At 39.0% G+C, this 26,389-nt stretch overlaps 1 protein-coding gene across 1 annotated transcript in view; it reads left to right on the top strand.

Annotated features, from left to right (window-relative positions):
- Positions 1-25,636, top strand: part of dcst2 (DC-STAMP domain containing 2) — a 36,224-nt gene extending 10,588 nt beyond the window's left edge. The window contains exons 3-16 of the mRNA XM_041794172.1: positions 6,205-6,467; positions 6,586-6,756; positions 6,949-7,050; positions 9,402-9,596; positions 12,020-12,085; positions 12,165-12,378; positions 15,069-15,226; positions 15,323-15,487; positions 15,570-15,737; positions 16,781-16,881; positions 19,975-20,105; positions 20,989-21,107; positions 25,212-25,305; positions 25,486-25,636. Coding sequence (XP_041650106.1) covers positions 6,205-6,467; positions 6,586-6,756; positions 6,949-7,050; positions 9,402-9,596; positions 12,020-12,085; positions 12,165-12,378; positions 15,069-15,226; positions 15,323-15,487; positions 15,570-15,737; positions 16,781-16,881; positions 19,975-20,105; positions 20,989-21,107; positions 25,212-25,305; positions 25,486-25,531 — 1,993 coding nt within the window. The 3' untranslated portion in view covers positions 25,532-25,636. The remainder of the gene's footprint in view (positions 1-6,204; positions 6,468-6,585; positions 6,757-6,948; positions 7,051-9,401; positions 9,597-12,019; positions 12,086-12,164; positions 12,379-15,068; positions 15,227-15,322; positions 15,488-15,569; positions 15,738-16,780; positions 16,882-19,974; positions 20,106-20,988; positions 21,108-25,211; positions 25,306-25,485) is intronic.
- Positions 25,637-26,389: the final 753 nt, after the last annotated feature.

Here is a 26,389-nt window from a genome sequence, read left to right on the forward strand (position 1 = left end):
TAATATAGGCTAATATTTAAAGCTAATATAGGCCAATATTTGAAGCTAATATAGGCCAATATTTAAAGCTGCTATAGGCCAATATTTAAAGTTCCTATAGGCCAATATTTAAAGCTGATATATGCGAATATTTAAAGCTGCTATAGGCCAATATTTAAAGTTCCTATAGGCCAATATTTAAAGTTGATATTGGCCAATATTTAAGGCTTATATAGGCCAATATTTAAAGCTGATATATGTGAATATTTAAAGCTGCTATAGGCCAATATTTAAAGTTCCTATAGGCCAATATTTAAAGCTGCTATAGGCCAATATTTAAAGTTCCTATAGGCCAATATTTAAAGCTGATATATGCGAATATTTAAAGCTGCTATAGTCCAATACTTAAAGCTTATATAGACCAAGTTTTAAAGCTAATATAGACCAATATTTAAAGCTTATATAGGCCAATATTTGAATCTGTTATAGGCCAATATTTAAAGCTGATATAGATAAATATTTAAAGCTGCTATAGGCCAATATTTAAAGCTCATATAGGCCAATATTTGAAGCCGTTATAGGCCAATATTTATTGCTGATATAGATAAATATTTAAAGCTGAAATAGGCCAATATTTAAAGCTGCTATAGGCCAATATTTAAAGCTTATATAGAACAATATTTATAGATAAATATTTAAAGCTGATATAGGCCAATATTTAAAGCTAATATAGGCCAATATTTGAAGCTAATATAGGCCAATATTTAAAGCTAATATAGGCTAATATTTAAAGCTAATATAGGCCAATATTTGAAGCTAATATAGGCTAATATTTAAAGCTAATATAGGCCAATATTTGAAGCTAATATAGGCCAATATTTAAAGCTAATATAGGCTAATATTTAAAGCTAATATAGGCCAATATTTGAAGCTAATATAGGCCAATATTTAAAGTTGATATTGGCCAATATTTAAGGCTTATATAGGCCAATATTTAAAGCTGATATATGTGAATATTTAAAGCTGCTATAGGCCAATATTTAAAGTTCCTATAGGCCAATATTTAAAGTTGATATTGGCCAATATTTAAGGCTTATATAGGCCAATATTTAAAGCTGATATATGCGAATATTTAAAGCTGCTATAGTCCAATACTTAAAGCTTATATAGACCAAGTTTTAAAGCTAATATAGACCAATATTTAAAGCTTATATAGGCCAATATTTGAATCTGTTATAGGCCAATATTTAAAGCTGATATAGATAAATATTTAAAGCTGCTATAGGCCAATATTTAAAGCTCATATAGGCCAATATTTGAAGCCGTTATAGGCCAATATTTATTGCTGATATAGATAAATATTTAAAGCTGACATAGGCCAATATTTAAAGCTTATATAGAACAATATTTATAGATAAATATTTAAAGCTGATATAGGCCAATATTTAAAGCTGCTATAGGCTAATATTTAAAGCTTATATAGAACAATATTTAAAGCTGATATAGGCCAGTATTTAAAGCTGATATTGGCCAATATTTAAAGCTTTTATAGACCAATATTTGAAGCTAATATAAGCCAATATTTAAAGGTTATATAGGCCAATATTTGAAGCCGTTATAGGCCAGTGTTTAAAGCAGATATGAGCCAATATTTAAAGCTGCTATAGGCCAATATGTAAAGCTGCTATAGGCCAATATTTAAAGCTGCTATAGGCCAATATTTAAAGCTGCTATAGGCCAATATTTGAAGCTGCTATAGGCCAATATTTGAAGCTGCTATAGGCCAATATTTGAAGCTGTAATAGGCCAATATTTAAAGCTGCTATAATCCAGTATTTAAAGCTGCTATAGGCCAATATTTGAAGCTACTATAGGCCAATATTTAAAGCTGCTATAATCCAGTATTTAAAGCTGCTATAGGCCAATATTTGAAGCTGCAATAGGCCAATATTTAAAGCTACTATAGGCCAATATTTAAAGCTGCTGTAATCCAGTATTTAAAGCTGCTATAGGCCAATATTTGAAGCTGTAATAGGCCAATATTTAAAGCTGCTATAATCCAGTATTTAAAGCTACTATAGGCCAATATTTAAAGCTGCTATAATCCAGTATTTAAAGGTGCAGTGTGTAATATTTAGCCTAGTAGCATTTAGCAAAACAAACTTGGTTAAAATGAAACATAACATTTATAAGTAGATTGATCTAAATTAGTGTTGACATCTGATAACACATTTTTAAATTTATGTTTTAAATTAACTCAGAATAAGCCTTTTATTCATACATAGGGAGGGTCCCCTCCAAGGACGCTGCCATCTTGGATTTTTGCATTTTGCCTGTTTCTATGGCACCATAGAAGGAGCCAAACAACAGCTAAACATGTATTGATTTTTAAACTTCACTGGTTCCCACAGTTATCACCAGAGAAATGAGCATCACACTCCAGAATTGACTGTTAGATGTTGATAGTCCCAATTTTACACACTGCACCTTTAAAGCTGCTATAGGCCAATATTTGAAGCCGTTATAGGCCAATATTTAATGCTGATATAGATAAATATTTAAAGCTGACATAGGCCAATATTTGAAGCTGTTATAGGCCAATATTTAAAGCTTATATAGAACAATATTTAAAGCTGATATAGTCCAATATTTAAAGCTTATAGAGGCCAATATTTAAAGCTTATATAGGCCAATATTTAAAGCTTATATAGAACAATATTTAAAGCTGATATAGTCCAATATTTAAAGCTTATATAGGCCAATATTTAAAGCTGTTATAGGCCAATATTTGAAGCTGATTTAGATGAATATTTAAAGCTGACATAGGCCAAAATTTTAAGCTGCTATAGGCCAATATTTAAAGCTGATATTGTCCAATATTTAAAGCTTATATAGGCCAATATTTAAAGCTTCTATAGACCAATATTTAAAGCTAATATAGGCTAATATTTAAAGCTTATATGGGCCAATATTTGAAGCTGTTATAGGCCAGTATTTAAAGCAGATATAAGCCAATATTTAAAGCTGATATAGGCCAATATTTAAAGCTGCTATAGGCCAATATTTGAAGCTGCTATAGGCCAATATTTAAAGCTGCTATAGGCCAATATTTGAAGCTGCTATAAGCGAATATTTAAAGCTGCTAGAGGCCAATATTTGAAGCTGCTATAAGCGAATATTTAAAGCTGCTATAGGCCAAAATTTTAAGCTGCTATAGGGCAATATTTAAAGCTGACATCATGGCCAGTATTTAAAGCTGCTATTGGCCAATATTTAAAGCTGCTATAATCCAGTATTTAAAGCTGCTATAGGCCAATATTTGAAGCTGCTATAGGCCAATATTTAAAGCTTCAATAGGCCAATATTTAAAGCTACTATAGGCCAATATTAAAAGAAACTATAGGCCAATATTTGAAGCTGCTATAATCCAGTATTTAAAGCTTCAATAGGCCAATATTTAAAGCTACTATAGGCCAATATTTAAAGCTGCTATAGGCCAAAATTTATGGCTGCTATAGGCCAATATTTAAAGCTGATATAGTCCAGTATTTAAAGCTGATAGGCCAATATTTAAAGCTGATATAGGCCAATATTTACAGCTGATATTGGCCAATATTTAAAGCTGATATTGTCCAGTATTTGAAGCTGATATAGTTCAGTATTTAAAGCTGATATTGGCCAATATTTAAAGCTTATATAGACCAATATTTAAAGCTGATATTGTCCAATATTTAAAGCTTATATAGGCCAATATTTAAAGCTGCTATAGGCCAATATTTAAAGCTGATATAGTTCAGTATTTAAAGCTGATATTGGCCAATATTTAAAGCTGCTATAGACCAATATTTAAAGCAGATATTGTCCAGTATTTAAAGCTGATATTGGCCAATATTTAAAGCTTATATAGACCAATATTTAAAGCTGATATTGTCCAATATTTAAAGCTTCTATAGGCCAAAATTTTAAGCTGCTATAGGCCAATATTTAAAGCTGATATAGTCCAGTATTTAAAGCTACTATTGGCCAATATTTAAAGCTGATATTGGCCAATATTTAAAGCTGATAATGTCCAGTATTTGAAGCCGCTATAGGCCAATATTTGAAGCTGCTATAGGATAATATTTAAAGCTGATATAGGCCAATATTTAAAGCTGCTATTGGCCAGTATTTAAAGCAGATATAAGCCAATATTTAAAGCTGCTATAGGCCAATATTTAAAGCTGATATAGGCCAATATTTAAAGCTGCTATAATCGAGTATTTAAAGCTACTATAGGCCAATTTTTGAAGCTGCTATAGGATAATATTTAAAGCTGATATTGGCCAATATTTAAAGCTGCTATAATCGAGTATTTAAAGCTGCTATAGGCCAATATTTGAAGCTGCTATAGGCCAATATTTAAAGCTGATATTGGCCAATATTTAAAGCTGATATTGGCCAATATTTGAAGCCGCTATAGGCCAATATTTGAAGCTGCTATAGGCCAATATTTAAAGCTGCTATAGGCCAATATTTAAAGCTGATATAGGCCAATATTTGAAGCTGCTATAGGCCAATATTTGAAGCTGCTATAGGCCAATATTTAAAGCTACTATAGGCCAATATTTAAAGCTTCTATAGGCCAATATTTGAAGCTGCTATAGGCCAATATTTAAAGCTACTATAGGCCAATATTTAAAGCTGCTATAGGCCAATATTTGAAAATGCTATAGGCCAATATTTAAAGCTACTATAGGCCAATATTTAAAGCTGCTATAGGCCAATATTTAAAGCTACTATAGGCCAATATTTAAAGCTGATATTGTCCAATATTTGAAGCTGCTATAGGATAATATTTAAAGCTTCTATAGGCCAATATTTGAAGCTGCTATAGGCCAAAATTTGAAGCTGATATTGGCCAATATTTAAAGCTGCTATAGGCCAGTATTTAAAGCTGATATTGGCCAATATTTAAAGCTGCTATAGGCCAGTATTTAAAGCTGATATAGTCCAGTATTCAAAGCTGATATTGGCCAATATTTAAAGCTGCTATAATCCAGTATTTAAAGCTGCTATAGGCCAATATTTGAAGCTGCTATAGGCCAATATTTAAAGCTGATATTGGCCAATATTTAAAGCTGATAATGTCCAGTATTTGAAGCCGCTATAGGCCAATATTTGAAGCTGCTATAGGATAATATTTAAAGCTGCTATTGGCCAATATTTAAAGCTGATATAGGCCAATATTTGAAGCTGCTATAGGCCAATATTTAAAGCTACTATAGGCCAATATTTAAAGCTGCTATAGGCCAATATTTAAAGCTACTATAGGCCAATATTTGAAGCTGCTATAGGCCAATATTTAAAGCTACTATAGGCCAATATTTAAAGCTGCTATAGGCCAATATTTAAAGCTGCTATAGGCCAATATTTGAAGCTGCTATAGGCCAATATTTAAAGCTACTATAGGCCAATATTTAAAGCTGCTATAGGCCAATATTTAAAGCTACTATAGGCCAATATTTAAAGCTGCTATAGGCCAATATTTAAAGCTACTATAGGCCAATATTTGAAGCTGCTATAGGCCAATATTTAAAGCTACTATAGGCCAATATTTAAAGCTGCTATAGGCCAATATTTAAAGCTGCTATAGGCCAATATTTGAAGCTGCTATAGGCCAATATTTAAAGCTTCTATAGGCCAAAATTTTAAGCTGCTATAGGCCAATATTTAAAGCTGATATTGTCCAATATTTGAAGCTGCTATAGGATAATATTTAAAGCTTCTATAGGTCAATATTTGAAGCTGCTATAGGCCAATATTTGAAGCTGCTATAGGCCAATATTTAAAGCTGATATAGTCCAGTATTTAAAGCTGCTATAGGCCAATATTTAAAGCTGCTATAGTCCAGTATTTAAAGCTGCTATAGGCCAATATTTAAAGCTGATATAGTCCAGTATTTAAAGCTGCTATAGGCCAATATTTAAAGCTGATATAGTCCAGTATTTAAAGCTGCTATAGGCCAATATTTAAAGCTGCTATAGGCCAAATATTTGAAGCTGATATAGTCCAGTATTTAAAGCTGCTATAGGCCAATATTTAAAGCTGATATAGTCCAGTATTTAAAGCTGCTATAGGCCAATATTTAAAGCTGCTATAGGCCAATATTTAAAGCTGCTAAAGGCCAATATTTGAAGCTGATATAGTCCAGTATTTGAAGCTGATATCCCCTTCTTCTGCTCTCAGGTCAGCTGGATGCTCTGACTGGCGTAACAGATTGAGAACATTCAAATGTCACCTGCTGGAAGAAGGGCGGAGCCTCTTGGCATTTCTCTGCGGGCTGCTGTTGGCGTCGGTTTATGGTGTCATGGGTCTCTTCCTGCAGAAACAGCCGCTGTGGTTCTGCACATACACCACTATCGTCATAGCCGCCCTCGCTGCGTTTGGTTTGGGTCTGTCTGCCAGCCTCAGAGCTGACATCATGGTCATGCTGCCGTCTCTCTGCTCAGGTCAGTCCCAAGTATTCTTCACTTCCTGTCCTCCAGAGAAAAGCTTCACCTAGTTTAAAAAAGGGCTGGGTCTTATATGTGCTCAGTGAATCACATTCCAACCCCTCCTGTGTTACAGCTAGTGGGCGGAGCTTCCTGCTCTTCCTGTTTGCCTCAGCACTGGTGTCGGGTCCTCTCGCCAACACGCTCGAAAACACGGAGCGAGCCGCTGCCAGTCTGCTGTGTGGAGCCGAACTGGCAGCCAATCAGACACAGGAACTGATGCAGAGATCAGCCACGCCCCTTTTCTGTAATAACCAATCACATGTACATTTCCATAAAGTTTAGAGTAAATTTTTCTAAAATTATCAGGATGAAAGCTTTAAATGCGTTCACTATTCTGGTGATGTAAAATATTGATACTGCAGTACTGTTTCACTTTGTTTTATATGTCTAAAGTTTAGTTTGGTTTGATCTGATCGGATTTTTATTGTGTTTGCAGCTGCTTTGGACAAAATCAGAGAGATCAGCAGTAACGCTCACGCCGTCGCAGGAAGAGTCCAGAACTTCATCCATGCTCTGACTGACAGCGTCCGCCATGTTGGTGAGGGATCAGCATCTAAAAGCTGTTTAGGAGAAACAGACAGAATATTTATATTTATTCATATTTTATATTTTACTTTAGATACTAGCTATTAGGATTTCAAACTCCTCTGGCTGAAAACAGATGAAACTAAAGAGCTACAGATGCACAGTAGTAGTGGGCTTTCCCAAAAACCGTCACAGTCGGTCCAAAACCCAGAAGCTAGGTTAACAAATGCTGGTCATCAGGGGCCGAGTGCAGCAGCTGGTCATGAATGAAGTCTTACCTCCTTACTCCTAGACTCGACTCAGCGTAGAAGACTCGTAGCTACAGTTGGTCTGAGCGTGAGAGTTCACACGAATGTTCACCAGGAGGAGAACTGTCAGCTAACATACTTCCCTCCCTTTCTATCAAACAGCCACAGAAGATTTCAGGAACAGACCGTGAAGGAAAGAAGTCAGAAACACGTCTAATAAACCAGAACTTTGATTGTCTGATAAATATTACATGTTTCTTACAGGGTGGGGGAGAGACATGGGGGAAAGGAGCCACTGGCCTGGACCATTCTTACTTCCCTTATATCAGCCATTAGCAGAAAATGTGGCTGTGAGCTAATGTCATAGATGTTTATCTGTCTCAATTTTAGGGAACAAAAAAGTTAACTAAAAAAATAACCGTTGTAAAGTCAGAATAGTTCTTTGTTTTTTGATGTAAACATGAGTGATGTCAGTTAGAATTTGTTATAAATATATTTGCTTACTACATATTAACCTCTTCTTACCCCCAGATGTGCAGAAATACATCAAATGAACTTCTTTTAAATCAACAATTTAAAAAAATTATTTTTTCTTATCGGTTATCGGCCATCAGGAGTAGGAAATTATCAGTTAATAATAATAACTAGAAAAGCACGGAGAGCGCAGACCTCCACCATTAGCCCTATCTCTCAATAGTAAAGAATCCTTAAAAAAAATTCCTGGATCCAGACAATGATCCTGATCACTCCCAAAATCTAATCAGTTCTTCCTTATGCCATTTCTGACATTTCCTGAAAATTTCATCAAAATCCTTCCATAACATTTAGAGTTATGTTGCTAACAAACAAACTAACCCTGCTGATCATGTAACCTCCTTGGCCGAGGATATGATTAAAAAACCCCAGTTACCACAGACTCATTTCACCTTAGAGTCATGCTGGGCAACCCCACAATGCATCTGGTGCAGTAACAAGGCAATCTGATGTAAGATTTTAACGTAAAAGCCTTCTCAAATATGCCATATTCATTAAGCAACTGTCTAACTTTAAATTAAAATTGTGAAGAAAATAACTGCCTCACTTTAAACTGAAATAATGATGAAAATAACTACCTCACTTTAAACTGAAATAATGAAGAAAATAACTACCTCACTTTAAACTGAAATAATGATGAAAATAACTACCTCACTTTAAACTGAAATAATGAAGAAAATAACTACCTCACTTTAAACTGAAATAATGAAGAAAATAACTACCTCACTTTAAACTGAAATAATGAAGAAAATAACTACCTCACTTTAAACTGAAATAATGATGAAAATAACTACCTCACTTTAAACTGAAATAATGATGAAAATAACTACCTCACTTTAAACTGAAATAATGATGAAAATAACTACCTCACTTTAAACTGAAATAATGATGAAAATAACTACCTCACTTTAAACTGAAATAATGATGAAAATAACTACCTCACTTTAAACTGAAATAATGATGAAAATAACTACCTCACTTTAAACTGAAATAATGATGAAAATAACTACCTCACTTTAAACTGAAATAATGAAGAAAATAACTACCTCACTTTAAACTGAAATAATGATGAAAATAACTACCTCACTTTAAACTGAAATAATGATGAAAATAACTACCTCACTTTAAACTGAAATAATGATGAAAATAACTACCTCACTTTAAACTGAAATAATGATGAAAATAACTACCTCACTTTAAACTGAAATAATGATGAAACCTCCTGTTACCACACCAGAAATAAAGGGTTTTAACTGAATCCCCTCTTTTTGACAATTGAGGCTTCATTGTATAATAAGATCACCTGGCTTTTACCTGGAGTTCCCATGGTGACATCTCTGTTCCTCTGGTGAACTAAACACCTCTATAATCTCATGTTAGGGTTCAGTCATCACATGGTCACAATGCTCAGTCATGTTTTTGTACTTTAGCTGCTGGCGGCTGGGTAAAGGTAGGGTAAGACAGTCAGCAGGTGAGTTCTACCTGTCTACCTGTCCTTTCTCTGTGATGCTCAGCCACTCTTCCTGTATGTGGACCTCCTTGTTTCTGCATGCTTTAACTGTGATTACGATTCCTTCTGCAGCTCGCACCCTGAGGAACGTCCTTCACTTCCTGGTTGACATCGGGGATGTGTGTAACGCCAAACTGGGCTCTCCATACAGGAAGTGCCGGGAGGTGTTCGCCAAGGCTCAAGCTGACTGCTCCGACCTGCTGGGAGAGTTCAACTTCTTGTGTGACATCATGACCGGCTTCCTGCCGCTCTGCAGCCTGGCCCGTGGTGCGTTGGCCGACAACATCGACATCCCTGTTAACACGCTTTAAAGGAGAATCACGCAGTTTTAATGGATTACGTGAATTTCCATCAGCTTGATGCCGAACTCCTCTTCAGCCCCAACTTCTGTTCCAAATGTTCCCAGATTATTTATGCTGACTCTTGGTCTTAGTTTAATCTCAAATTATCAAAATATTGTGTAAAAGCCCAATTTCTTAACAGTTATTTCAGTCCTGAAGAGCTCTAACCAGCTAATTAACCCTAAACACCTACAAAGGTTTCATTACACATTATTGCCTCACTCTGACTCAGTGCACACAACTACAGTTATGGGGGAGACTGCTGACGGTACTATTGTCCAGACAATCACTGATACCCTTCACAAGGAGGGTAAGCCACAGAAGGTCAAAGGTGAAACGTCAGGCTGTTCTCAGAGGCTGGATCAGAGATATTTAAGGAGGGTAAGCCACAGAAGGTCACTGCTGAAGGTCAGGCTGTTCTCAGAGGCTATATGAGAGATATTTAAGGAGGGTAAGCCACAGTAGGTCACTGCTGAAGATCAGGCTGTTCTCAGAGGCTGGATCAGAGATATTTAAGGAGGGTAAGCCACAGAAGGTCACTGCTGAAGATCAGGCTGTTCTCAGAGGCTGGATCAGAGATATTTAAGGAGGGTAAGCCACAGAAGGTCACTGCTGAAGGTCAGGCTGTTCTCAGAGGCTGTATGAGAGATATTTAAGGAGGGTAAGCCACAGTAGGTCACTGCTGAAGGTCAGGCTGTTCTCAGAGGCTGGATCAGAGAATATTAATGGAAATTTGACTAAAGGGAAAAGTGTGATAAGAAAAGGAGACCAACCAACAAGGATGAGCTCAGCCTTTAGAGCAGGTGTGTCAAACTCAATCACAGCAGGGGCCGGATTCTGGATTTAGGAGAGCCTAATGGTCAATATTTAACAATAAACTGTCACCAGTAAAAAAAAAATGGGGAAAACTAACTGAGCACTGATAATAAATGGTTTTCAGATTTAAACAAAGTCAAAATTACAAGTTTAACGGTTCAAAATCTGAGATGAAAATCAAACTTATTCATTCAAAAGGTCAAAAACAGAATTAAAACTCAAAATCATGATTTTAAAGGGCAAATATATGAGATTGAATGTCAACGTTAGAGTTTTAAGAATGGAAATATTACATCAAATTCAAAATCATGACTTTCAAAGGTAAAAACATGAGTTAAAATTCTGAACTGGAAGTCTAAAAGCAAATAATGTGGGATTAAAAGTCAAAATTATGAGCTGAAAAGGTCAAAAGGTGAGATCATATCGGAAATAGTGAGTTGAAAAGGTCTAAACATGACTTAAATTCACAACTGTGAATTAAGAAGGTTGGATTTTGATGTAAAAAGTCAAAATTGTGAATTTAAAAGGTGAAAATATGAAATAAAAAGTCAAACAAATTTGATTGTGAGATGCAAAATTGAAAATATGAAATAAAAACAAATCAATTTCTTTTCCACATTCCCGACTTTTTATCTAAATATTTTTACTTCTTACTTTTTCACCTTTCAAAGGTTAAGTTTACACTTTTATACTGTAGTAAATATGCAGACCTCATACCAGTGGGCCAATTACAATAGAAATATGAAAGATCTTGTGGGCCGGGTTCAACAATACTGTGGGCTGGATTTGACCCCCGGGCCTTGAGTTTGACACCCCTGCTTAAGAGGATTGTCAAAGGAAGCAGATTCCAGAACTTAGTGGAGCTTCACTTTGTATTAAATTATGTGAAAAACATGATTTTTGATTTTTTTTTTTTTTAGAGATGCTCTTGTTAGGGGACCTCTCTACCAACCCAGCAAAACTGACCCTCATATTTGTTCAAGTTTAGACAGTGTGTTGGATTTAGCTGCCATTTTTGATCATCCTCAACACTGCATGCTAAGAATTCTATTTAAGTGTTGGTAAATTATGCGTCAGTGTCGTGTAGGGCTGAACGATATTGGAAAATAATCTGATTGCGATTTTTTTCCCGAATATTGCAATATGATATACGATTATTCCTTAACTTTCTTTTGTTCCTTAACTAATTCTTTAAAAATATTTAATTCTGATGGTTTTGACTCATTTCAAATTGGATATGAATTGTTACAACAAATGGTTTTTCTCATATTTAATAAGAGAAAAGTACTAAATTGAAGAAGGTAGGATTTATTTTGTAGACTATTCTAAAAATAAATGATTGCATATGTCAAGCATAACATCTCTGCTGCAAAAACAAGTTTAAAACCGGTATAATACACAAATTTCAGGCTAAAGAAATATGCAGCAGGTCATATTACGATTTAATCTAATTTTGGATTAATTGCCCAGCCCTAGTGTGGTGTGACTGATGTTTATAATTCAGGTATCCTGATGGCCTCTGTGTGTTTTCAGCTGGTGAGCTCTTCTGCACCATCCCCTCCTACATCGCCAGCCATCTGAAGAAACGTCTGGCAGCTCGTGAGTTTCTCCCTTCGTTTTTTCTTGTCTATGAACGGCCTTTATCCCGCGCTGTGAGCCGTTGTGTTGTGTATTTTAGCCACTGTGGCGGCGTTCGAGCAGCTGAAGCGAGAGTTCGACTTCAACATCACAGCCTTGGTGAACTTTGACCTGGACGCCAACGTCAGCCGCTCTCTGCAGCAGATGTCTCAGGACATCATGGAGGAAGTCTCCTCAGAGCTTCACTTGTTTCAGAAACTGAGCACGCCGCTGATGTACGGCAGCCTCGTGCTGCTTGCCTGGTCCTTCTTCAGGTTGGAAGTCCCACTTTTGTTCAGTTTACTGTCAGTTTTTACTCTTTATTCAGGTTTAGACGTAGTTTATGTTATTAACATCCTTTTATCCACATTAGTTAGTGAACGCTCATTCATGAAACCTTCCTAACTCGCTGAAATGTTCCCTCCTGTGTTTGTACCTGCAAGCATGTGCACATTTCTTCTCATTAGCATAGAGAAGCATCCTTTTCATGCCCAGAGATCATCCAGCTTGTTCTCCTGGCTCAGGTCTAAAGCCTGCATCTCTGATGATATGGGGTTGCATTAGTGCCTATGGCGTGGGCAGCTCTAACATCTGGAAAGGAACTATCAATGCTGAAAAGTAGAGAGAGCTTTTAGAGACACATGTGCTCCCATCCAGACAACGTCTCTGTCAGGGAAGGCCTTGACTATTTCAGCAAGACCATGCTAAACCACATACCACATCCATCACAACAGCATGGCTTCACAGGACAAGAGTCCGGGTCCTGATCCGGTCTCCCTGCAGACCTTTTACTAATAGAAAACATTTGGAGCATCAGAAAAGGAAAAATCCAGCAAATAAGACCAGGACTGTTGAGCAGCTAGAATCCTACATCAGACAAGAATGGGACAACATTCCTCTCCTTCAGTTGGTCTCCTCACTTCCCAGACTGTTAAAGAAGAGGGGATGTTCCACAATCAGGGTTCCTACAGATCCTTAAAAGTTTTAAACTGGACTTCATAAATTTAAGTCTGAAAGTGGTCTTAAATTTTAGAAGGCACTTTACTTGACATGTCAGTGACCACTCTGTATTTTCTACCTACATTTATTTATTATAAGTAATTTTGGGGGGGGGTAAATAATTGTTGCACATTTTATGCTGAGTATCTCTGTACTGTACATTGATAGAAATGAGGCATTTAATGTGCCAAAAAATCATCAAATTTTGGTGTTTATGACAAAAAAAATCTCTTTTCCTATCATTTTGACATTTTATTAGCAATGCATTTACCCATTTAATCCGTTCTGTCTGGTATACTGAGAAATCTCACATACATTTCATTTTTCACCATTTGTGGTACAAAATATAGTATCGATTTTTCTCAGCTCAGGTCCTAAAAAAGTCTCAAACTTGATTCTCAGGAACCCAACAATGACAAACATGGCCCTGCCCCTATGTTTCTGAGATGTGTTGCTCCCATCAAATTCAAAATGATCTAATATTTTTCATGAAAGTGTCTCACTTTCAACATCTGATATTTTGTTTATGTCAGCGCTACTCAACCCTGCTCCACCATAGAGCCAAATTGTTGAAAAATGCATTTACAAGACCTACAATGTAAGTGGTGAGAAGTGGCAAAAACTGATTAAAGTGGCAATAAAAATAAGTTAAAGGTGGCAAAAATGGTCAAAAGTGGGTGAAAAGTGGACAAACAGGGAGAAAAAGTGGCAAAATAGGACAGAAAGTGGCAAAAACAAGTGAGATGTTACCAAAAACAGATTTACAGGTGGCAAAAATGGCCAAAAAAACAGCAAAAAATGATTGTAAGAGTGACAAAAATGGGCAAAAAAGGGGCAAAGTAGGCATAAAATGGTGAAAAGTGGAAAAACGGGAAGAAAAAGTGGCAAAATAGGGCAGAAAGTGGCAAAAATGGGTGAGAATTTACCAAAAAATGAGTTACAGGTGGCAAAAATGGTCAAACAGCGGCAAAGAAAGTAGCAAAGTCGGCAAAAAATGGCAAACAGTGGGTGAAAAGTGGAAAAACGGGAAGAAAAAGTGGCAAAATAGGGCAGAAAGTGGCGAAAATGGGTGAGAATTTACCAAAAAAATGAGTTATAGGTGGCAAAAAATGGCCAAAAAATGTGTGTAATGGTGACAAATATGGGCAAAAAAAGTGGCAAAAAGGGTCAAAAGGCAGCATGGCAAGAATGCTGAAAACAGTGGCATATAATGGCAAAATGTGGCTTAAATGGGTAAAGGTGGCAAAAAATGGCAAAAAGGGAAAAAATAAATAAATAGCAAAAAGCAGAATAAAAGGCAAAAAACATGGTGGCAAAAATGGGACAGAAGTAGTAAAAATGGGCAAAAAGAAATAGCAAAAGTGGGCTTAAAGCAGTAATAATGGATTAAAAGTGGCAAAAATATTGGAAAATTTGGCAAAAAAGTGCAATGGAAATATCAAGACATTAAAATAAATGTTGAAAATTAAAGCTGAGCGTATTAATGTGGGGATTCAAACTGATTAATGTGACTTTCAATGGATAATTTCTGAGGTCATAGTTTCCCTTTATAAAGGATTTCTGGAGGAATGATATTTAAAATTTAGACATAAAAGAGCCACATGTGGCTCTAGAGCCACTCGTTGAGTATCACTGGTTTGTAGTTTATTGGGAATCAAATATGGTTTATGAGATTTGACAGTCATTGCCTTTTGTTTGTTTACATCTCACACAGCATCCCAACTTTTTTGGGAATTGGGGTTGTAAGAGAGGGCCAGTATTGTTTGTGTGCCTATGATAGTAGATGCAGATGTGTTCTATTGATATGAAGTACATTCCATTAACGTACCGACGGTACTCGTGTTCCGTTCTTAAATTTAGCGGTGAAAGCGAGCTGAGCGCAGACAGATTTGGTTTAAATAGATGTAATGAACGGTGCAGCCACAGGGGGCGGTGTTGTGTATGACTAAAGTGTCTGTTTGTGCAGGGCGGTGCGGTACAGACGCCGGTACCTCTCTAAGCTCGACTTCGACAACGTCTACATCAGCGCTCAGTTTGAAGAACTCGACCACCAGCAGACAGCAGGGGGCGGGGCTTCAGTTCTGCCATTGACACGCAGGGAGGCCAAGACGTACATCACCCCACGTCAGTGTTCAACTGAGCTGAGTCTAGTGCCTGATTGGCTGCTGTAAATGAATTATGTCATATCTCTGTTGTTCTGAAGTGGCGTGTTTTCTGTAGTTTCGTTCCATCTGACAGCCCGTGAGTGGCGGACAGTGCTGGTGGGTGTGGCCTCGGTGCTCAGACACCTGGTGATGGGCGGCCTGCTGGTGGCACTGGACTTCCTGGTGTTTTGGGTCCTGGATCAGGTGCAGCACCAGCTAAAGGGGGACGTGGTGGCCCAAGGTGAGTCCACGCTCCTGATGTCACATGACTGTATTCTTTCAGCCAGAACTGTGGTAACCACGGAAATGTCATGTCCCATCAGCCCCGGTGACTGTGGTGGTGCAGGTGAACGGGTCTGGTTACGCCTCGGACATCTTCAGAGACCTGGTGACGTCGTTTAACATTCTTCAGGGAGGAAACGTCACAGTTATCAGCAGGAAGTGTCTGCTGGAGCCGTCAGAGCCCGACTACAACGTGTGCTTCATCCTGGGTAAGATGGTACACAGGAAGTGACATCACAGCCCATATAAAGCCTCCTAGACACCTACCCCGAGAATGGCCCCTCCCTAGTAGTGAGTCAATGATGATATCAGTGTGTGTGTGTGTTAGATCAGTAGCATTGGTGCTAGCGTCCTGGCTAACAGTTCCCTCATTTTGGTGCAGAAAAGAATGTTTAACATTTATTGGATTGAAATTCTTAACTCCTGCCACCTTGAACACGTTCTCACCACTTTTTTCACCCATTTTGCCAACGATAACCAACCTCAAACCCCTAAAGAAAAAGTCTCCTGTAGAGCAGACCAGCAACAACAGGAAGAGCTAACATGATTGGTCCAGCCTCTCCCTGTTTCCTATTGGTTGGTTCAACAAAAAATATCAACAAGCAAAAATACATGTTCACTAGTTGGTTTCTGTTGGGTCTGTCCCTGCTGGTCTCACTGGTTTCACTGGTTGTGTTTGCAGGGATCCTGTTGGGTCTGTCCCTGCTGGTCTCACTGGTTTCACTGGTTGTGTTTGCAGGGTTCCTGTTGGGTCTGTCCCTGCTGGTCTCACTGGTTTCACTGGTTGTGTTTGCAGGGTTCCTGTTGGGTCTGTCCCTGCTGGTCTCACTGGTTTCACTGGTTGTGTTTGCAGGGTTCCTGTTGGGTCTGTCCCTGCTGGTCTCACTGGTTTCACTGGTTGTGTTTGCAGGGTTCCTGTTGGGTCTGTCCCTGCTGGTCTCACTGGTTTCACTGGTTGTGTTTGCAGGGTTCCTGTTGGGTCTGTCCCTGCTGGTCTCACTGGTCTCACTGGTTGTGTTTGCAGGGTTCCTGTTGGGTCTGTCCCTGCTGGTCTCACTGGTTTCACTGGTTGTGTTTGCAGGGTTCCTGTTGGGTCTGTCACTGCTGGTCTCACTGGTTTCACTGGTTGTGTTTGCAGGGTTCCTGTTGGGTCTGTCCCTGCTGGTCTCACTGGTCTCACTGGTTGTGTTTGCAGGGTTCCTGTTGGGTCTGTCCCTGCTGGTCTCACTGGTTTCACTGGTTGTGTTTGCAGGGTTCCTGTTGGGTCTGTCCCTGCTGGTCTCACTGAGCGGAGGATTTGTGCAGCGCTGCAGACGGCTGGTCTGTGCTTTCTATCATCCACAAAGAGAGCAGGTCAGTCACTCATATATCATACTGGTGTTACACCAGTCAGCTGATCCATCAGAGTCCTTCTGAGGCGTTCAAATGTAAACAGAAATCAGAGTTGAGGCTGGAAAAAGAGGGAGTGATGATGTCACTCTACATAGACATTTTGATCCAGTAGAAAGAAATATGGAAGTCAATAATCCACATTAGTCTTCCATAATAAAATGCTAAATATTAAAGGTGAGGTTAAATCCTACTTCTTCACCTGATGCACCAGAAACCATAGCACCACCTAGCGTTCAAAGTCTTAGAAAAACATAATCTCTGTTAAACTTTTGCATTTTGGAGCCAGCAGACCTTTATAGATCTGTTGTCTCTTTATAAAGTTAAATACCTCCATCCTGAGTTCATACATTAATCTGCTGGTTAAAATGAGCAGGAACTTGTTCCTTTTGCATTTTTTGTCTGAAAACTTTTCCATTTGGTTGTTTTTTTATCCAGTTTTATGGTCTTCTAACAAAATACCATGACACTAATGAGGCTAGTTTATTTACAGTGGAAGCAGGGAAATGCTGATTTATCCAGAGCGTTCTCAGCTGTAGAGTATTTACACAGAGCTGTAGGTGAGAGGTCAGTGAGCAGGGAGGTATGTGAAGAATCTGCACAATGAGGACTGAGGGAGGATGCAGGTCTGAGCATGCTCACAGAAACCCACTTGAGACTGAGACACAGCCAGGCTCACCTGGTCAACACAATCCCTCACTGTGAAGAGATTACCATTACTGTGAGCAGAGTCCTCCTCATCTGTGGAACATGAAGCTCCTTCAGCAGCCCGGGCAGGTGATCTACACCTGAGTCTTTATTTAGTTAAAATACTGTCCTGTGTCTTTCATGTCTCCATGTGTGGGATATCCTATTTCACATCCACACCTTTGACGGCCTTTTGGAAGGGCAGAACTTTTAAAAATAAAACTCAGAGGCTGATTGGTTGATTCTGTCTGTCACATTCATTATGGGCCAATCAGAGCGACAAAACATGACAAACAGTACCTATGAAAGTACTGACCTCCTTGTATATTTTACCCTTTTATGATTTTATAAATCAGTCATGGTCAATATAATTTGGCTTGATAATAATAAGGAAGTAATTTCACAAGTTCTCTGGAAAACTGGCAACAATTGACACATAATGATGGGTAAAGAGGGTATGGAGTTTTTCAGTTTTGTCTCTTTTCTTTTTTATATCAGGTGTTTTGGTCCAATCATGCTCCAAACTGCTACATATTCAATTCACTAAACATGCATTATTGAAAATTGTTTGGAAACTTGGGTCGCGATCTGTCGTAAGACAGAGTGATGGGTCCTGAGACCGGACCAATTGAGAACCACTGCTTCAAATCATGTCAAACATTCCGTCCTTGCCTTTGATGATGTCATCCTTTAAAGCGTATAACACATTCCATCTCTGCTTTTGATGATGTCATCCTTAAAAGCGTATAATACATGTCTCTCCCCCCTCTCCGACTCCATCCACTGTCCTAGCCAATATAGGCAAAAAGGCCAAAAATAAATCTAAAAAAACCAAAAAGTGTATTAAATATTCCTTTCATGATGTCATCCTTTAAAGTGTATAAAACATTCCACCCTTGCCTTTGATAATGTCATCCTTTAAAGTGTATAAAACATTCCATTCTTGCCTTTGACGATGTCATCCTTTTTGTGTGTAAAACATTCCGTCCTTGCCTTTGACGATGTCATCCTTTAAAGCATGTAAAACATTCCATCTCTGCTTCTGATGATGTCATCCTAAAAAGCTTACAATACATTCCATCCTTGCTTGTGACGATGTCATCCTTTAGAGCGTATAAAACATTCCATCCTTGCCTTTGACGATGTCATCCTTAAAACCGTTTACACATTTCATCCTTGCCTTTGATGATTTCATCTTTTTAAATGTATGAAACACTCCACCCCTGCTTTGACGATGTCATCCTTTAAAGTGTATAAAACATTCCATCCTTGCCTTTGATGATGTCATCCTTTAAAGCGTTTACACATTTCATCCTTGCCTTTGATGATTTCATCTTTTTAAATGTATGAAACATTCCATCCTTGCCTTTGACAATGTCATCCTTTAAAGTGTATAAAATATTCTATCCTTGCCTTTGACAATGTCATCCTTTAAAGTGTATAAAATATTCTATCCTTGCCTTTGATAATGTCATCCTTAAAAGCGTTCACACATTCCATCCTTGCCTTTGACGATGTCATCCTTTTAAGTGTATAAAACATTCCATCCTTGCCTTTGACGATGTTATCCTTTTAAGTGTATAAAATATTCTATCCTTGCCTTTGATAATGTCATCCTTAAAAGCGTTCACACATTCCATCCTTGCCTTTGACGATGTCATCCTTTTAAGTGAATAAAACATTCCATCCTTGCCTTTGGCAATGTCATCCTTTAAAGTGTATAAAACATTCCGTCCTTGCCTTTTTGCATTCAGGCCATTCTAGTCCCTGCCCTCTTTCATTGTGAAGCCATGCTGTTGTAACCCTTTTAGAGGGTGACTTTGCATTGTCTTGCTGAAATAAGTCTTTTTTTACTTGTGTCCTAACTTTTTTGGAACAGGTTACAGGCATCTAAGTCATTTTGTGCTTCTTTTCCACTCTAAAGTGTTCGTTCTGTTTTCTAACTGTTTAGACGACTGGAGATGAACATTCCCACCATAAATGTGCAGCAGAACGCCAGCAGTGGTTAGTGCGGCCCTGAGGCGTGTAACGGCGTTGTGGTCGGTCTAGTTTCTCATAGAAACATATTTATTCTGATGTGAATTGTCAGCTGCAGCTTCAGGACAGTGTCGGTTTCCTCACACAAAGAGGGAACATTCATGTTTCAGGTGAAACTGCTGGAGGCTAAACGGCTCTGTGAGCCGAGCTCAGCTCCAGTAACCTTTCTGTATAGGAACAACGGTCTGACGTGTTCATGGGAGACTCCTCAGCAGCAGATCCTGTTTTCTGAGTGATGATGGCAGGATAAAACCCCCTCTGAATGTCAGATGGAAGAAGACGGTGAGCTATGAAGCTGATGAAGTCTGTGTTTCTTGTTTGTGCATTCTTCAGGAGAGGATCCAGTTCCTCAGACAGCAGATCCTGGACCAGAGGAGGACACTGGGGAGAGCCCTGAGGAGGTCTGCAGCCTGGATCAGAGCTGACCAAGGAGAAGGAGGTCGCCTTCACGCTCTCCTGCTGCGGTACAACCATTACTCTGCTGACTAACGTGCTGTTATGATCATAAATATGGTTGTTTAGAGGTGTTGTTTACACTCAGCAACTGCAGTTCACTTTCTATTGGCTGATCTGGAGGCAGGCGACCAAAGTGGTGCCAGCTTTCATCACCATGAAGCTCAACAGTGACCGCTCACTTTTTTGTTGACTCCGGTTCCAGAATAAAATAGATCTTTGATCTATTTTAGATCGAAGTCATCAATTCATTGGTCGATCTTTGTCCAAACCCTGACCTACAGCGCTGAGTTTTCGGTAGTGACCCAAAGAATGCAACTGCAGATAAAGCGGCTGAAAGTGTCTATGCTCAGCCTCAGAGTTAGGAGGTGGAGTTCAGACATCAGAGGGGGCTCAGAGTAGGGCTGCCACTCCTTCTGAAGCATCCCTCCTTCCTGTGGAGGTCTTACAGGCTTGTGCAACAGGGAGGGAGACCTCGGAGCAAGCCCAGAACTCCCTGGAGGGATTATATATATCCCAACTGAAAAGGGAACCCAGGGATCCCACAGGAGGAGTTAGAAAACAGTGCTGGGGAGAGGGAAGTCTTGTTTGGCTTGTTTGTCCTGCTGCCACTACCAGCTATCTTGATTTTAGTGATTTCAGTCTAAACCAGGACTAGACTAACTAAAAACTTCACTGTGCAGTCAAAGGAGGGGCATCATCAGTGATCTAAAACACTGTTTGGGTGTATGAAAGGATCAAACCCAGGACAAAATCCTCCATTCTTTTGCAGTACCTGCTTCAAGCGGACTAGGACTGAAGGGGGTTTAATATGACCTGCGTCTGTTTGAGAATGAGGCAGTCTATTTTACCATCTAAACTGCTTCTTCCACTCTATACCCCTTCGTGTCTCAGGTTACCTGGAGGACTCCGCCTGTCTCACCTGCTGGGTCTGTCATCACTTACCTGTCTGATGTGTGGAGAAGAAGTGAGAGAGGACGGCACGACTACCTGTGACGTCCCACAGTGTCCAGGTAAAGACTAGTGATGTTCTTGGTATAACTTTCCCATCCCACTAGGGGAAAAATATAATCGCCAACTAGTCTAAAGTCAGTTAAATTCTATCAATTAAAAAAACACCTCAACAGTAAAATTACGTAAACCGGAACGGCACAAAGAATGAAGCTAGCATTATCAGTGATGGCACCACTGGCCTAACATCCACTTTGATAGTTAACGTCAATCCTGAGCTGAATATCGTCATTTAACGGGGTTTATTTAAACATTTTTTTAATACATGACATCATCTTCACAGGAAAGAATGCAGTGTTTTAGAAGCTTTGATACATGACATCATCTTCACAGGAAATAATGAAACGTTTTATAAGCTTTAATAAATGACATCATCTTCACAGGAAAGAATGGAATGTTTTATAAGCTTTAATAAATGACATCATCTTCACAGGAAAGAATGGAATGTTTTATAAGCTTGAATACATGACATCATCTTCACATGAAAGAATGGAATGTGTTATAAGCTTTAGTAGATGACATCATCTTCACAAGAAAGAATGGAATGTTTTATAAGCTTTAATAGGTGACATCATCTTCAAAGTAAAGAATGGAATGTTTTATAAGCTTGAATACATGACTTCATCTTCACATGAAAGAATGGAATGTGTTATAAGCTTTAGTAGATGACATCATCTTCACAGGAAAGAATGGAATGTTTTATAAGCTTTAATAGATGACATCATCTTCACAGGAAAGAATGGAATGTTTTATAAGCTTGAATACATGACATCATCTTCACAAGAAAGAATGGAATGTTTTATAAGCTTTAATAGATGACATCATCTTCACAGGAAAGAATGGAATGTTTTATAAGCTTGAATACATGACATCATCTTCACAGGAAATAATGGAATGTTTTATAAGCTTGAATACATGACATCATCTTCACAGGAAATAATGGAATGTTTTATAAGCTTTTATAGATGACATCATCTTCACAGGAAAGAATGGAATGATTTATAAGCTTGAATACATTACATCATCTTCACAGGAAATAATGGAATGTTTTATAAGCTTTTATAGATGACATCATCTTCACAGGAAAGAATGGAATGTTTTATAAGCTTGAATACATTACATCATCTTCACAGGAAATAATGGAATGTTTTATAAGCTTGAATACATGACATCATCTTCACATGAAAGAATGGAATGTGTTATAAGCTTTAGTAGATGACATCATCTTCACAGGAAAGAATGGAATGTTTTATAAGCTTGAATACATGACATCATCTTCACAGGAAAGAATGGAATCTTTTATAAGCTTGAATACATGACATCATCTTCAAAGTAAAGAATGGAATGTTTTATAAGCTTTTATAGATGACATCATCTTCACATGAAAGAATGGAATGTGTTATAAGCTTTAGTAGATGACATCATCTTCACAAGAAAGAATGGAATGTTTTATAAGCTTTAATAGATGACATCATCTTCAAAGTAAAGAATGGAATGTTTTATAAGCTTGAATACATGACTTCATCTTCACATGAAAGAATGGAATGTGTTATAAGCTTTAGTAGATGACATCATCTTCACAAGAAAGAATGGAATGTTTTATAAGCTTTTATAGATGACATCATCTTCACAGGAAAGAATGGAATGATTTATAAGCTTGAATACATTACATCATCTTCACAGGAAATAATGGAATGTTTTGTAAGCTTTTATAGATGACATCATCTTCACAGGAAAGAATGGAATGTTTTATAAGCTTGAATACATTACATCATCTTCACAGGAAAGAATGGAATGTTTTATAAACCACAGAGGATTACATCATACATCATCTTCAGAGGAAGATTTGGGCTTTTTTATTCCATTTTTGCCAAATAGTTGGCCATAGTTTACAACTTTTGGAAAAGTGAGCAGGGCTGGTTAGGAGCGCTCCTCACCAGCTCCGCCCACTTTTCCAATCAAGGACAGTGAATATAATGAACGATCGTAGGTGTAACTGTGTTCTAATGATGGTAGAGGGATGAAGCATCCTGCTAGTTAGAGTCTGTTAAAGCTGAATGGATTTAAATCCTGGTAATGCGTTGTGTAAGCAGGACGTGATTGACAAAGGGAGATGGGATAAACTGTGAATACTAAAGAGCAGTCATTGTTAATGTGACCTCCTGGACTTTAGCAGATGTTCTGTTGTGTACTGGTTGTTTTCTGTGTACATCAGTATCTAAGCTTGTAATGTGTGTGCAGCAGCGCCTGTTAAACAGGACAGTAAAGGGTTAACTGGTCTGAGCTCAGCTTCAGTTACTGTTATCAGTCTGACTTCAGCTGAGTCAACAACAGGACTCTCCCTCAGCACACACAGACAGAAACAACAGAATCTAACAGTTTAATAGAGCTCCATCATTAATGCAGGAAACAGGAAGAGTGGTGTAAACGTAGAGTATACATGTCACAGTGTTAGTCCACTCCATCGCTGAGTGGCAGAAAGTTCAGACTGAGAACGGAATAACAGGGTTAGTCAGTCCAGATCCTGGCCTGATCAGGGGTCAGGAAGTGAGGACAGCCGTTAGGAATGAATGAGAACAGAGGAAAGTTAGAACTTTACAGCTCTAGGTGGCGCTGTACACTGCAGTTATCATCAGAACATTACTACAGACTAGAGTAAAACAGATTAGACCAGAGTTTACCTGATCTACCTGGAGAGAAGGAGATCCAGACCACTGATACTCAGTCCTGCAGACCTCCTAGTGTGGTCTATCCAGATGAAGATAGACCAGAGTCTAGAGGAGTCTAGTCCTGAGCACCTTTAACATCTAAAAATCCTCCTTTATTCTCAAACGGTCTTTAATGTACACGCTGATGTACTATCAACTAGGGCTGGGCAGTTATGGCAAAAATCAAAACCACAATTCATTGACCTTTTTACCTCAATCATGATTAATGAATGATTATTCCACCCCCAATCTCTGACTCTGATCCTTCTGTAAATATTTGTATAATCTTAAAACACACAACTGAAAGGAACATGCCAGCTCCACCCATTATCATTGATGGATTCCCTTTTACCCCCCCCCCCCGGGTCCAGAGCCTTGGCGTCATATTAGACAGCACCTTCTCATTTGCACCACATACCCAAAACAATCACCTGGACTGCTTTCTTCCACCTCCGCAACATCTTCAGACTCCGCCTATCACTATCCTAATCCAGCACCGAAATACTGGTTCACTCACTTGTCACATCCCGCATGAACTACTGCAACGCCCTCCTCACCGGACTCCCCGCCAAACTCATCAACAGACTGCAAATCATTCAGAACTCGGCCGCCCGGATCATTACCCGCACCAAATCCTCTGACCACATCGCCCCTGTTCTCATTCAACTTCACTGGCTCCCTGTACAATACCACATCCACTATAAAAACCTTCTCCTCACCTATAAAACTCTCCACAACCTAGCCCCCACTTACCTCTGCGACCTCCTTCATGAATACACTCTCTCCCGCACCCTCCGCTCAACATCTGCTGGACTACTAAATGTCCCCACGTCACGCCTCAGTACCATGGGTGCCCGAGCCTTCAGCTGCTCAGCACCCAGACTCTGTAACTCCCTCCCCCCACACATAAGACAGTCAGACTCCATCACTTCATTCAAATCTGGACTGGACTGGACCAGACCTGACCACTGTGAGGAAACGGACCCTACAGGACCAGCTAATCCAGACTTTAGACAGAGGATTTTTACATTCCTGACAGCTGCCGTTTCTCCATGTGAGCCACCTGAACTTCTTTCTTTGCCTGAATATTTTCAGGACACAAAAGCAGCTGAAGACTTCAGACTGGGTTTGTTTTCAGTGTTTGTCATAAAGAGGCCTTTAGGTAGTTTCTCTCTGTTCCCTGCTACCTCTGTCAGCTTTAGAAAGATGGCGTCGTCCTGTGGAGCCTATAGAACATTCCATCCTTGATGATAGACTTTAGAAACCAAAGCTGGCCAAAGATCCTGCCGTGCTTCTGGTTCTTCAGTACATTTACTCTCAGAGATCATTTAGTTAGTGTCCCAGCTTTAATGGTTGTCTCTTCTGTCTTTGTAAGCCGTTGCCCTCTCTTTTGTCCAGGTGTGTTCTGTCGGCCATGTTTCCACAGTTTGGGAAACACGTGTGTCGTCTGTGAGCGACCTCTGACCTTCCAGGAAGACAGCGAGGAAGAGCTGTGAGTCCGTTTGATGATGAATGAAACTAAACTGTGGATGACCTTGGGAGGGTTTGGGTCATATGACGAGTGTAAAAACAGAATAGCACCACAGAGCAGCGTTCAACACCTCTGACAAAACCTGACTGTTCATCTCTCTGAAGACTCACAGAGGCTTTTTCTCATCCTCGTTTCTCTCAGAGACTCCAGCGATGACGAACAGTTAAGTTCGACTCAAATCCCCTGAGTGCGTCGCAGTCCTGCAGGACTCTCCAGGATTCTCCAGGACTCTCCAGGATCCTGGTTCACAGCATTCAGGCATGAGATGAAGTCTTATTATTAAATAAAGAAATAAAAGCATAACAACAAAAGTGTATTTTATCATGGGCACAGTGGCTTCATTCAGCAGCTCTAAAGCTGTAAACTGTTGAGGTAGAATGTCAGCTCATACTGTGACTGAATCTCTTAAGACGCTCAACCATCGCACACATTTATGTGCTCACCCCGTACGAGTGAAGATGGGACGGACCTGGACAGAAATCTGTGGAGTTTACTTTGAAAAAGTCTCACTCTGAGGATGAAGTTGCATCCTGTCATATCCTCCCTCTCACAAACAGCATCACCATCAGTGTCAGCTGCAGGTCTGGGGGAGGGGCTTCAGAAAGTAATTCCTGCTGTTGTCATGGTGATTTGAGATGCTGTCCGACAGTTTACAAAGGAAAAACAGCCTAAACTTGTTTATTCTGCTTGTGCCTCTGCTCTTACTGTGGGAGTGTCTGAAGTCATAGTCAGGCTGTATTTAGGCTGTAATCAGGTCAGGCATGAGATGAAGTCTTATTATTAAATAAAGAAATAAAAGCATAACAACAAAAGTGTATTTTATCATGGGCACAGTGGTTCATTCAGCAGCTAAATCAGCTGTAAACTGTTGAGGTAGAATGTCAGCTCATACTGTGACTGAATCTCTTAAGACGCTCAACCATCGTGGGCACATTTATGTGCTCACCCTGGCGTAATCGAGTGTAGATGGGGCTGTTGACCTGGCAGAAATCTGTGGAGTTTACTTTGAAAAAGTCTCACTCTGAGGATGAAGTTGCATCCTGTC

Source organism: Cheilinus undulatus, linkage group 8 (assembly GCF_018320785.1).
Source record: "Cheilinus undulatus linkage group 8, ASM1832078v1, whole genome shotgun sequence".
In the NCBI taxonomy this organism is placed as follows: Eukaryota; Metazoa; Chordata; class Actinopteri; order Labriformes; family Labridae; genus Cheilinus; species Cheilinus undulatus.